The 13,988-nt window shown below is 47.7% G+C and overlaps 1 protein-coding gene across 1 annotated transcript in view; it reads right to left on the bottom strand.

The window, feature by feature from the left end:
• Trpm8 (transient receptor potential cation channel subfamily M member 8) overlaps positions 1-13,988 on the bottom strand; it is a 104,341-nt gene that overhangs the window by 19,646 nt on the left and 70,707 nt on the right. The window contains exons 13-21 of the mRNA XM_051154292.1: positions 12,814-12,909; positions 11,777-11,906; positions 11,275-11,420; positions 9,908-10,020; positions 9,093-9,309; positions 5,275-5,366; positions 4,366-4,507; positions 2,977-3,148; positions 504-681 (exon numbers count right to left, since the gene is read on the bottom strand). Coding sequence (XP_051010249.1) covers positions 504-681; positions 2,977-3,148; positions 4,366-4,507; positions 5,275-5,366; positions 9,093-9,309; positions 9,908-10,020; positions 11,275-11,420; positions 11,777-11,906; positions 12,814-12,909 — 1,286 coding nt within the window. The remainder of the gene's footprint in view (positions 1-503; positions 682-2,976; positions 3,149-4,365; positions 4,508-5,274; positions 5,367-9,092; positions 9,310-9,907; positions 10,021-11,274; positions 11,421-11,776; positions 11,907-12,813; positions 12,910-13,988) is intronic.

Here is a 13,988-nt window from a genome sequence, read left to right as displayed (position 1 = left end):
TTCACCGCTTTCTGCTTCCTGACTGCAGATTCCACAAGGTGTCACCCCGACTCCCATGACTTGCCCCCAACAGCAGACTGTACCCTCAAACCACAAGCCAAAGTAACCCTATCCTTCTACTCATTGCTTTTGTCAGGTGTGTTGTCACAGTAACAATGACAAAATAAAAATAAATAAATAAATAAATAAATAAATAAAAGCAGGTGTTTCAGTTGCTCTCTGGAGAACTATGGCATGATGCTGAACATAGCCTGGAGTTAATGGAGCTGGTCACATTGCTTGTCTGTGGTGTCAACTCAGTCAAAGAATGGCCTATAGAGTACCTTGGGTTTTTTTTTTAAACATAGTCCCTTTAAGGGTCACAACCACGACCACCAGACTCCCAATAGTCTCTACTGTCAGCTCCTCGAGGTAGATATTACCTCTGCCTACACTCTTCCTGCTTGCCTGGCAAAGGCACAAGCCAGAGTGGAAGCCCAATGGAATGTGTGACGCAGACATACCCAAACATGGCGACGAGGAGGTTGACCAGCAGGATGTTGGTGGAAAGCATGTAGATGCACACCAACGGGATGGTGATCCACTCGGGAAATCGGGGCAGGTTGTACTCATCCAGCTCCACGCACAGTGGCTTGGATTCATTTCCGGAGAAGGTGCAGTGGGAAAAGTCATATGTGGTACCTGCAGGCACAGAATCAAGAGGCCAGTGAAGCCCCTTTGGAAAAGCAAGGACCATGGCAGGCAAAAGGGTGTGGAATCAGAGTGACCTGATGCCTTGGGTACAACCTTCAGAGCCTCCTGCCCATCAGAGAGTTTACAGAACAGCCACTGGGAAATAGAGACTTCATTAAGATCAAGATCAAAGCAAGAGGGTGGCCCAGTTAGCTTCAGTTACCAACCTAACAAAACCTAGAGTCATCTGAGGAGTCTCAGTGGACAGGCTGCCAAGAACAGTATGGCCATGTCTGTGAGAGATTGTCTTGACTGATGGTTGATATTGGAAGACCCAGGCCACTATGGGAAATGCCATGTTTAGGCAACTGGAAGGAGGGTAAGAATACAACTTAGGGTCTCTTAGAAGGCTAGTCAATCATTCGCCAATGAGACAGCTAGCAAGCAGCCTTCCTCTGTGGGCCCTGCCTCCAGTTCCTGCTCAAGCTCCTGCCCTGAGTTCCCTCCGTGATGAATTGTGAACTGGAAGTGTTACCTTTGGTCAGTGTATCTTGTCACAGCAACAGAAACTAGAACATGGTGTGTGGACATGCTCTGTGCCCCCAAGAAGCATCCAATCTCCTCAGTCAGCTTAAAGATTGAACCTGCACAAAATCCCAACAGGAGGTGGGCAAGATGTACTGAGGCCATCCTCTTCATTGGACCACCCAGAAACAGCTCCCCACAGAGAAAGCATCTCTGAAATGATCAGCAGGATGAGTGAGTGACAATCATGTGTGCAAATAAGAAGAGACAGATGCCCAAAACAGTGGCAACAGCACATGTTAGGGCCCTGTGGTGGTAAGACAGAGGGCTGAGAGAGTAAATTGGGCAGTGCTACATTGCTGGATAGCTATGTTCATAATGAAAGCCATGGGGCACTGCTAGAGGACAATTAACAAGTCTTTACCAAAGGACTTCCGTGGTCATAGCAGACATCTAAAGGATCCAGAAAAGGTCACAAGGAGAGCATGAGTAGATGCCAGAGCACTGTCAATAAGAATGTTCTGTGTGGAGGAGTCACAGGATTGAAAAATCAAGCAAACCAGCTGAGCACTAGCATTTAGGGGCAGTGTCAGGAGAGGCATCATGAGTTAATCTTGATTGACAATCCAATGGGATTTAGAGTCACCTAGGAGACATGACTCTGGGGATGTCCATGAAGGTGTTCCCAGAGATATTCAGCCTTTAGTATGGTTGACCTCCTTCCCATGGGCTGGTGTCCTGGACTGAATAAAAAAGGAGAAAGCGAGCTGAACATCAGCATTCATTTCTCTCTCTTCTCTCTTGATTTCTGCCTCTTGATTGTGAATATGCTAAGACAAGTTGCTTCACTCTCCTGCTGCCATGACAGACTGTGTCCCCTCAAACTCTGAGCCAAAACAAACCCTTCCTCCTTAATTTGTTTCCGTCAGGTATTTGGTCACAGCAACAAGTGAAAGTAATTCTGGTCTGTGAAGGACATCAGAGGTCTGACATGACGTGGATAGGAGACATAGCTTAGTGGTGGAACACTTCTCTAGCAAGTTCAAGGCTCTGTTTGGTGGGAAGAGTTCAGCACAGTCCTTGGAGGAAACCTGGGTCTACAAGGAAAAGACCTTTTATTTGAACTAGCCAATATGCATCTGTATGAGTTCAGAGAAGGCCACAGGCTGGGTCTCTAGCTCTGAGGAGGCACTCAGCCAGAGCCCCTGCTCTCAATGTTGACACCAGGGACACACTCTATAGGAAGAAGGTTCTGTACCAAGTAGTATGCAAAAGAACTCAAAGGATAAAATGTGTATGCAGCACAACTGCCTGCCTTGGCCTATCCTTCCCTCCTTCTTGCCCTCACCCCACTCCCTCACCCCCACCCCCCAACTCTCAAGTGCTGCTCCTTCATGGGACTCAACCCATGAAGAGCTGTCCTCAAAACAAACTGAATCCCAATGCCAACTAGAGGGTCCCAAGGACCCTTTCACCCCTGTACCCCAGTACCACACTAGCCAGGCATGGTGGCAAATGCCTGTAACCTCAGCAAGGGTAGGAGGATTGGGTATTCAAGGTGATCCTTGACTACACAGGGAATTCAAGGGCAGCCCTGGCTAAAGACCTTGTCTCAAGAAATATTGATATATAAAAATATAAAGACTTAAAGATTTAACTGGGAACAAGGTAAGATCTTATTCAGGAGCTAGGAGAAGAGGTGAATGGATCAGGGATGAATTCAGGATGTGAGCCCAATCAACACCAGGTCCACCTCTGCCCGGGCAGATGCCAGCTTACTATCCACGTCACTGGGCACCTGGCCAAACATGGCCAGGTAGGGCTCGTAGATGACAGAGCGGAAGATCCACCTCCATCGCTGTTCGTTTTGCCTAAGGATCCCCTGTCTGGCCACTCCGAAGGCCACCATCCACACCGCAAAGAGAAACAGGAAGAAGAAAACATCGATCAGCTGCCAAGGAAGGAGATCAGAACGATTAGAACCACCCCACAGTGGCTGGCTACGCAGCCTGACCATTCCCAGCCCAGCCACGGAGACAGGCAGAGAGAGGTTCCAGGACCCAGAAAATTTAAGTCATCAAGTTGCCTGGCCACTTACTTATTTACCACTGATTGATGAGTGATTGACTGATGGCTTGTTGACTGCCTTGCTGGGATTAAGACCAGGGCCTTGCACATCCTGGGCAGGTGCTCTACCACTGAGCTACCTCCCCATCTCTTAGCCAGTAACTTAGGAACATAATATTGTTGTCTTTAGGTTTGGAGATGTCTGATAAGGAGAACCAAACCCAAGCCCCGCACCTTGCTTGCTGATCTCCAAGCAGCTCAGACACAACAGCTTTGTGAGCGAGGGCCCAGCTCAAAACCCAGAGGACCTCTGTTTGGGAGGAGGAGCTCTCTCCAGCCACACCTTGCAATGCGTGCCTTCTTTCAAGGCCCAGATTATTTCTGCAGAATTACTTCTTAGGAGAACAAAAGCTGCCTTTGGCAGCCGAGAACCATTTACTTTTTCTGCTGTGTTTTGCACATACACAGCTTGATGTCATGGTGACTGGATGCCTCAGATATGCTTTGTGTTAAAACCACGTGCTCAATCTCAGTGTTGGGAAGCGATGCCCACAGGAGCTCATCCAGCATCCCGTCTGATTTCCAGATGGAACCAGCTTTGGGAAACAATATCCCCAGCCTGCAATTTCCCCCTGGCCTGTATGTAAAACAAGCCTGGTGGCCTTTCTCCCGCATGAATGTTCCAGGGTGTAGAATTTAGAATCCCATCATCTCTAGGCATCTGGCTTACGACTGATCTCTAGAAAAACATGTCCACCTCCCCGAACTAGAGCAACATCATCTACAAAAATGGCAGCGAAGCCCCTCCCTACATACACTCTGAGCAAGCTGCTCAGACTCAAATGGAAAGCACGCTGCAAAGGGTGAACTCCCAGGAAACCCCAGTGCTGCCAGCATGGCACATGGACACTGTTGGAGCCCTCTTTCCTAAAATTTCCCCTGAAAGTAGCCTGTATTAAAAACAGTTTGTTGTTGTTGTTGTTTGTTTGTTTGTTTTTTCTAAGGAAAAAGCAAATGCCACTGTGAATGCAAGCTATGCTGTGGACAAAGGACTCTGAGCATGGCAGAAGAAGGGCACCCGCCAGTGTCGCTGGCACTTACCATCCGCTGCAGCATTATAATCTTGGGTCCTAAGTTCCTGCTAACGGTGAAAATGTGGATGAGCCTTAGAGTGAATATAATGTAATCCAGGCAGAAGATGACTCGCCCGGAGTACAAAGAGCTCTTATTAGAAGAGTGGAGCCTGTGGAGAGAAAAAGAGAATTTATGGGACACAGCACAGCACTTCCAACTTCACTGTGGTGTGACTGCGTGTGTACACATACACACATGTTTGTGGAGGCCAGAAGCAGACATCAAGTGTCTAATTCTATTGCTTTCTGTCTTAATTTTTGAGGCAGGGTCTCACACTGAGCCTGGAGCTCACTGATTAGTCAATGACCTCCCAGACCTGCCTATCTTGCCCCAGCCCTGAGTTCAGGTTATGGTGGGTGCTGTCACAGTTTCTGTGGGTCTGAACACAGTCCTCACACTTTCATGACTGAGCCACCTCGCAAGCTCACTTTTGGGTCTTTGGTGATCATCTTAGATTTAGTTGCCTTCTCACACACTCTAGTTCTGCCGTTAGAGGGCAATATGGCACCTGTAAGGGCAAGTGCAGGACCACTGTGCTTGCCAAAGTCACTCGTACCTTAAATTAAGTGGGCCAAAATGAATCAACACAGGAAGACACTCAACATCCCCAGTACCCTCTCCTTGGGTTCTAACTATGCCCCCCAAAGCCAATCTGAAAAAAAAACAAAAAGGGAAATTACAAAGAATACAAGATGGGGAGAAATTTATGTTGGCCTAGGTGTGTCTCCACAGGGCAGGGGTAATGGGTTCTTAAGACCATATCTGACAGGAAAGGAAGTGACACTCCAGCCCATGGACTTGAGATGCCTAAGATTTTCTTCAACATCTTTTGTGCCAAAAATGCCTGCAGTTGGGAAGGTGGTAAGGACCGCTTACCGGAACACAACGCCTGCTATGAAATAGAAGAGCCCCAGGGTATCCATAACATTCCACAGGTCGGTGAAGTAATTCACTCCGTTCATGTACCACTGTGGCAAGAAAGAGTAGACAGACATGGGCGACATGGACACTGGTCTCTTCCAGGCCCGGAAACATCCACTCAGTTTCTCTCAGGGCACTTTTGAGACTGTTTGTGTCAACTGAGCCCTACCAGAACCCTGCTGTTGCAAGGGGACCAGAAAGAAAGCTGCTCTCTTATATACGTGCAGCTATTAGAGGCACGAAAAGGATCTGCATTCTCTCCTCCTTTTGGAATGGAGCCCCAGAGAAAGAGTGTGACCTGTGTGGGGAAACGGGAAACAGCCAGGTGGCCAAGGACAGAGGTGCAATGAGTGAACTGTACAACTACAAAGTGTCATCCAGATGTCGTCACCATAGATGTGTGTATTCATTGTAAAACTATTGTCTCTGTCACACACAGCAGAATAACTTGCTTAGCAAAATCTTTTCTAAATGTACACAGAGAGGAAAGACTATTACATGGATTCCACACACCGGGTTTGAAGAACTCCAACCCAGCTGTCTCACCTTTTCATTAGCCTACCTGTTCAGAATCTAGCTACAAGGAGTCTGAGGGTCAGACCTCAGGGACAGCTCAAAACAGGGGACGGTGGAGTCAGTGACATGTGGTGCTGCGTCCCATGAAAGGCAGGTGTTCACATCTTCCCATGAACTCACCCATCCTAGTCTATCTTTAACTCGGATACCCTATTTCCTACTTTGTCCCTGACCCCAAGGCCTAAACAGGATGGCTAAGGTGCCCATCCTGGGAATAGTGAGTTTCTCGGATCCACCAAAATCCTGCAAGCTGGGATACAAGAGGGAGGCAGGACACACAGCTCCAGTAACCAAAGGACGACAGAGCATTACTGGATCACAATGGAATGGTGAACTCCCCCAGGTCTGGGTGGCCTGGGGCAGACCATGTTCCACTGTGGGGAGACAGGCTCTAGGTTGGGACCCTGGAGAGGACACAGGAACATCCATTTATCTGGGCAGTGCTGATCCCCAGGGCACCAAATGCCATTTGCTATTCCATGCCTCATGAGACGAGAGTGGTTGGCACAGGCCCTGCCCACCTGTCCTCTCTTTTATCCCTGCTGGGAGGCTGGTACATAGCGATCTGTACAACCCCAGCTCATCCTCGCCTGAGTGACTTCAGAAGCTTGACCCATATTATGGGAATAATAGATAGAGGAATCCTGGGCCACCAGAATGCCACGGCAGGGAGAAAAGACGTCGGGTTTTGTTTGTTTGTTTGTTTGTTTTTAATGCCTAGAAGCCTCTTGTCTAAGGGGAAGCACAAAGCTAAGCTGGGTATATAAACTACAGGGTGTGTTCATTCTCTTTTGCACTGTGATGGCCCCCGAACTAAAGGGAGTTTCGGAGAAGGCGGGGCGGAACATTTTAAACAAACATCCCCGACACCTGCTTCATTCCACTAGGAGTGAGTTAACAACTGTATTTGCATTGTTGACTGTCTAGGTTAGATGTCCTATGTTAGCTGTGAGCATCCCCCTCTGAGCAAGGGACAGCACTGGTCACCAGAGAGCATGGATTTCTGTGTCCCAGACACACAAAAACCAATGTCTTGTTTAGGGTTTTCCCTAACAACTGTGGATCTAGTCCATTAATTAAGACTGCATAGGCCTGCAGAGCCTTTCCTTGAAGGAACCTTAACCCAGTTTAGGAATCCAAAAACAAGAGTCTGCAGAAACGAAGGGGAACAGCACCCCCTAGTGACATATTCCTCAAGGACAAGACTTGACAGCAGTGGTGTGCCTAGGCCACCAGGGTGTCTCTGCTCTGAAGAGAGTAAGGGCAAAGTACCTCTCTGTCTGTCTCCTCCTCTCTGACTGACCTCAGCCGTCATAACCATAGTGACCCTTAGGAGTTATGAGCACCCTGCTTGTCCCTTCCTGTACTACAAACACACGTTCACAGCAACGTGACCATGCCAGCTCTGGCTTCAGATGTGCACAGCAAATGAAAGCCTAAATCTTGATGCGGTTCTGTGGGCCACCAGAGCGTGTCAGCACTGAGGAGCTCAGAGGACTCCCCGATGGGGTCGGTACAAGAGGCAACCGCCTGATCCAGGTGTCTGCTTTTCCTGGGAGTCTCTTTACTAGAAAATACACCCAGAGAAGGAAAAGAACAACGGAACCGAGTTACTGCACATCACTTACTGCCTCTTTCAGCCCCAGCTGGGGTTTTTTTTCCCTCTCCTCACCTCTTTCCTTTTCTGGCCCTCTCTCCCTCTCCCCGCCCAATCCTCATAACTTAATCCCCTATTGGCCATGAGTCAGTTGATCCTCTGGCCAGCAGTTCTTCCCTGAATGTTGTGTGCCCCGCCCCCACCACCACCACAGGATACCTCAGCCCCACTCTACTAGAGACACATCACAAGCCACAAGGAGAACACTGGGAAGTAAAGGCTGGCCACAGGGAGAGAGGCCATATGGAAGTGCTGTGGGCCGAGCTGTACCTCCAGACTGAAGGCCTCAACCCTCTACCTGGGAACGTGACCGTGGGTGGAAATTAGGTCACTGCAGATGGAACTGGACAGGCCGTGATGGAGTCCAGATCCGACATGACTGTTGTCCCCAGGAAACAGAGAAATTAGGACACACCTGTACATAGGGAAGGCACCGTACAGACACAAGGCCAGGGATCAGAGTGTCACATCCACAGGGCACAGACTGGCAAAGGCGGCCAGAAAACTTTTTTAGAAGCCAGGGACTAGCACAGAGCAGTCTCCTTTACAGTACTATATGAGTTCAGCCCAACCCGCACCTTCATCTTGCACTTTTGCCTTCCAGAACTGTATGCATGCAGTGCACTGTTACTCAAGCCATCTTGTGTGTTTTTTTTACCTTTTTCCCTGTACCTCCCCTGACAATCCACCACCTTACCTACTGGTCAAGAAGACAAGTACATAGGGCCTTGGCGTCACCACTCCCAACCCTCATACCCACAGAAGACGTCACTTATTGATTAAGACACGCCCAGGCTAAGACTAGACAGACCAGCCCTCAGAATCCTTCGCAACCTAGGAGTCCTGGAGACTGTGCATAAAGGTCTATCAGAGAAAGTTAGCATGACAACATAAGCCAACTTAGCGTTCTTGGACTAGTGGGACCCTCCAAGGAAGAGAGCATCACTGTTGGCCCCTTCAAACCTCTTGCATCACTGGGCCTCATACTAAGTAAACTGTAAATACTCTGTAAGTTGCAAATACTTGCAAAATGAATGTATTTTAAGGTTCAGGTCCAGAGAATGACAGAAGAATCTGAAAGGCCTTTCTGAGACCATTTTTCACCAGGGGTTAGGACAGTGCCACCTTCACCATCGACATGAATCTCTTCAACATCTGCTGTCTCAGTAAGTACCTGCTCCATGAGGTCTGGGATACAGTTTGGATTCAGTGGTGCAGCAAGGATCCCAAAATATGCACATCCCAAGAATCTGCAGAGTCAACAGTTTCTGGGGATGGAGACTCATCAGTGGAGCAATTCATCCACCAAATTGGGTTTTGGGCTCCCAAGATGCAGCTTTCATGGATCGTCTGGATGGGCTTTCATGATGTACTGCCTTTGAGTCACCCACTGTCTTGTCAGGTACCCCAATAAACTCACTGGTTCCATACACTAGATGCGTGTGGAATCACTTCTTTAGTGTGTCATCAAGTGTCCTGTCTGGGATGAATAAACATTTATTCATATCTCCCTGGAAAGAGTGATGCAACACTTGCCTACCTGCCTCACTTCATCACAGAAGAGGACGAAGACCAGGGCGTAGAGGACCAGCTCTGGCGTGTGTGGCACTGAGTGAAAGTCCATGAGCAGCACGTAGGCAAACAGCAGGAGGAAGGCGATGTAGAAGACCACGTTCCAGGAGAAGACCACAAAGGGTGAGGTGAAGAAGGCCACGTAGTACCACAGCAGCTTCTTGTGCTTGTCAATGGGCTTCTTCCTAGACCGAGGCAGAGGCAGGACAGTGTCACCAGCCACACACACAGATACACACTGACACACTTCATACATTCTCTGTCTCTCACACACACACACACACACATCATACACACTGACACAGTCAAACACACTCACATACATTCATACACACTGACAACAGTCACTCATACTCACACATGCACAAACATACACACTTGCACATAGTCACACAGACATACACACTCATACATGTACACACACTCACACATGCACTTGTACACACACACACACACACACACACACACACACACACACACACACTGAGGACCATGGCTTGCTTGCTACCACAGACAAAGAACAGGCAGGGTAAAACTGGATCCCAAGGCTGACCAAGACAAAATTCAATTTTTTTTGATTATTAGACAATCCAAATTCAGCCTCAGATACTAAACACAACTTCAGGCCCACCTGCCTGAAACCCAACGCAGGAAAGAAGATGTCAGACCAAGCACACAGATGCCACAGTGAGTATTCTAAGTTCTAGGTGTACAACCATTTACACAAATGTTCAAACATGCACACAGATGCTCACACACATGATTAGATGTCCCAGTCCACACCTAAAAGATACGAGGCCACAGCCCACCAGGGGAATGACGAACAGACACAGGATGATCTTCCAGTTCTTTGTGTCTCTGGAGATCTCTCCATACCATTGCTTTGAAAGAAAATTCTAGAAGGGAACAGAGACGGAGAACACAAGTCCTTATTGATGGAAGTATACGGAGGACAGGACACAGTCCTGCCAAGCCCTGCATACTCCCAAAATATCTAAGCCCTATATCAACGCCTTTAGTCTTTCAGAGAAGGCATAAAGAAATAACTTAAAATTCTGTTTGATTTTCATGTCTTTTTTTTCCCCTAAATTCGATTCTATGAGTTTTTAAAGAGATGGCTATGTGAGTGAAAATTGACTAAACCTATGAATTTTTAACTACCATAATTCTTTTTTGTGTAAAGCTTAAACAGGGATGTGTCTACCCCCCCTTCTCCTCAGTGATGCTGAGTTCAAAGGCAGGGCCAACGCACTCTGTGGTGTCCCCAGAGTTCCTGGCTGGAGGCACTGGCATGCTTTCATTTGGAAGCTGAAAGGAAGCCAGGAAAAGAGAGGCTAAAATAAAGGCAAGAAGACACTCCCCTGACTCTGTGTCAGCTACTGAAGGTAGGCCAGGAAGGGCGTCCATGATGGCGCAGACTGGAAACGTCACATTGCCACCAAAAGATAGATGGGGCCAAGGGACCTGACCACATTAAAAAAAAAAAAAAAAAAAAAAAAAAAAAAAAAAAATGCCAACCAGAAGGGGTTTAGCATGAAAACAAAGCAAGGGAAAGCTGAAGCCCACTTGTTGCCACTAAAGGGGCTGGGACTATTGTGCTGTGGCCACAACTGTGCCCTTGCCTTTCTGTTGGGAGGAGGACAAGTACCAAATGCTTCTTCCCCTGTGAGCCCTGCCATGTCTTAGACCACTGGGGGTTACACCCTTAAAGGGACTTTGGTTCCTCCTCTTCCTCCTCTTCCACTTCCTGGCTGTCATGAGGTGAGTGTCTACCTCAACCACATGCTCTGGCCATGTCCTGTCTCATCATGCACCCAGAAGCAATGGGCACAGCCAGCCATGAATAAAACGTCCAAATACTGTGAGCCAAATTAAACCTTTTCCTTTTAAAGTTGATTGCCTCAGGCATTTTTGCTACAGTGCTGGAAAGTTGACTGATACACTCCTGTACCGTCTCTGAAGTAAGACTTTCCACAAAAGCATATGTGTCATCATCATCTTCCATATTGTCACCCAGGTACTCCCTCAATGATTTTTACATAGGATGGGAAAAGTGGCTTTTAATGCAATTTTCTTAATGCTACTGATACCATATGATGCCAGGCTCAGCACATTGCTGATACATTTTTCAGGGCCTTGCTTTTGCTTACCTGGACCCCAGGCTGAGCGATGAAATGCTGGTCTGTAGCCTCCACTGCCAGCTCCAGACAGTTGCTCCCACCCCAGGCTTCACAGGAGTAAACCAGTAGCTGCTCCGCCAAGTCTTCGTCGCTGCTGTAACACTCGGTGAACAGCTCTGTATCATCAGGGAGGGGAGAGTGGGCTCAGCTGGCAGACATGGCACCTGGCCTGCCTATCGCCAGTCAGAACCTTAACAGAATGGGCATGAGGATCCAGGCATACAGGAGGCATCGAGAAAGCTGTCCAAATGTGAACCTTACTGCAGAGATGTTTTCCTTAGACACACATAGTTGGTGGGGCTCTTTAACGCGGAGGGTATTGACAGGTGTCTTAAACACCTGGGGAGACCCCTCTCCGATGTTCTCTGGGAAGGACCCTGGATCTTCTACCTCTCCTTACCTAAACAACCCCTTCCACCTCCCCCCAAGCCTTTTGGGTGGGATATCTTGGCAGATACTACCGAACACTCACCCACGGCTCGCGTCTCATACTCATTGGCTAGTTCCTCCGATTCCCCAGCAGCGTTGATGTCATTCTTAACTTTGGCCAACGTCTTCAGAAGCTTGCTGGCTCCCAACGCCGCCAGAGTGCAGCCTTTGGTCTTTTGGTGGGTAGGGATGGGAAGATGTCGGTTAATTCATAATCTCTTCAAGTGGTGGCGTCAACATTAACTTTTGGAAATAGGAAATGGCCAAGTCACCTGCTCATCAGGATTCAAAATCAGGTTTGCGATGAGCCTGGAACAGACTCGGGCCACAATAAGCTATTCGTGGTCTCGCACATGGAAGCAGTATATAAAAAGAAAATAACTGGATAAACACTGCAAGACATTAAGATTCTAACAGCAAAAAAAAAAAAAAAAAAAAAGATTCTAACAGCAGGTAGCATGGCTGGCCCATTATTTCAATGTTATCATATGGTAACAGCCAAATACAGGGAGAAAAGAATGAGAACACCAAAGACCTGAGCCATCTGACTGAAGGCTGTATCTGAATTCAGCAGTCAAGGGCTGAAGTGGAGACGGAAGCACAGGTGTCCACAGACTCATTTATAGAAATAGTGACGTGCTAAACCACAAAGAAAATTCTCAGCAGGTAGTTCAAAGCGGAATTTTTACAGGCCCTACCTCTTGGTCCATAATGGAATAAAACTAGGAATTCTTATTTTTATTTTAATCTTATCATTATTCGGTGCTGGGGATAAGCCCTAAGGCTTTGTACAAGTGAGGTAAGGGCTTCGAAATGAATTTCTTAAGTCAAATTTCAAAGTTTCTTATACTTGGGGGAAAAATAGTGCACAGACACATGAGGAGCAGGAGTGTGCTGCAGGACCCCTCCTTTCTGGGCACCATCCATTCTAGGTGTACCTCCAAGGACATACAAACAGAGGTTCGACCATGGTCCTGTGTCCCAGACACCCCCAAATTAGGCATATGAGTGTAGGTTAGACCAGACTCCTACACTACAGCGTGTATTTGGCACCAATTCAATGTGGGCCTGGATATTTACCTGCTCCCAAATGACCTTGGAGAGTTCCTTCTTATTCTGAAGGATGGCCCAGATGAAGAGAGCTTGCAGGGGGTGCCGCGTGGTGAGAGTTGCATCCTGTCAGGGGTCAGAACAGCGGGTCACCACATGCAAGTGTAGCCCACTTTAGGAACACTATTCTAACAGGGAAATGAGGCAGTCAGAAAACCCCAAGAAACAGGCCTCCTGTCTGGAGACCTCTAGAGCTCAGAGCTGAGTCTGTTTCAGCAGCACGGTGATGTGACTCTCTTCGCTCACTGCAGCCCAGCAGGTGATGTGATTTGACACAAAATCTTTCATCTATTATAGAAGACAAAGTATGACTACACAGGAAGGTATAAAAGGGGTGGGGGTGGGGCAGGTGCCGAGAGCAATTTAAAGACTGAATGGCTTCTGGTATGCCATGAAGAAAGCAATTCCTCTCCATCCTACAGATCAGGCTCTCAGCTAGGGGGGGTAAAAGTGTTCAGACCTAATCTAACTTTCCTGTGGCTTATGACCAATTGTCAGCACGTAGAATGTGCTTATTTCTTTGGACCGTTATTCAAAGATTGCAGTCCTAGCTCGTATTTAAGATTCTGCATCTTTCAAGGGACATTCCAGGTGGAAAGTGGCCGTGTGCGTCCCTCTTCAGGTGCCTTGCTGATTTTACTAAATTCTAAACTGTACATAGGAGGCCCAGCGATGTGCTGCGTTAGTGATGTGCTGTGTTTCAAACTTTTTTTTTAAACATAAATAAGCATCAAACAGAAGATCTACACTTTCAATTCAACCACCAACTGAGTTTATTTACACACACACACACACACACACACACACACACACACACACACACACACACATACACACACACACACAACTTTAAAATGTCTGAGTCACAAATGACAATGATCCAGCTTGGGTTTCTCCAGAAGCAAACAATCCTAAGATAAGAATTTGAGGAAAGTGTGTTATTTAGAGAGTGAGGAAATGAAGTCAAAAGAGAAAGAGGCCAATAGAAGGCACGCCAGCAAGCAGGTGGCCATGGTGTGTTACCAGAGGCTTATTTCACAATGGCCCTCTACATGAGAGGCAACTGGGGCACTCACAGCACTGGCCTCTGGCCAGAGCAAGTGTTGGTAATGATTGCTGATGCTGATGGGTGGAACAGGACCTGC

This window comes from Acomys russatus, chromosome 12 (genome assembly GCF_903995435.1).
Source record: "Acomys russatus chromosome 12, mAcoRus1.1, whole genome shotgun sequence".
NCBI classification, from domain to species: domain Eukaryota; kingdom Metazoa; phylum Chordata; class Mammalia; order Rodentia; family Muridae; genus Acomys; species Acomys russatus.
The sequence above is the reverse complement of the archived record's forward strand: the minus strand, read 5'-3'. Positions and strand labels throughout refer to the sequence as shown.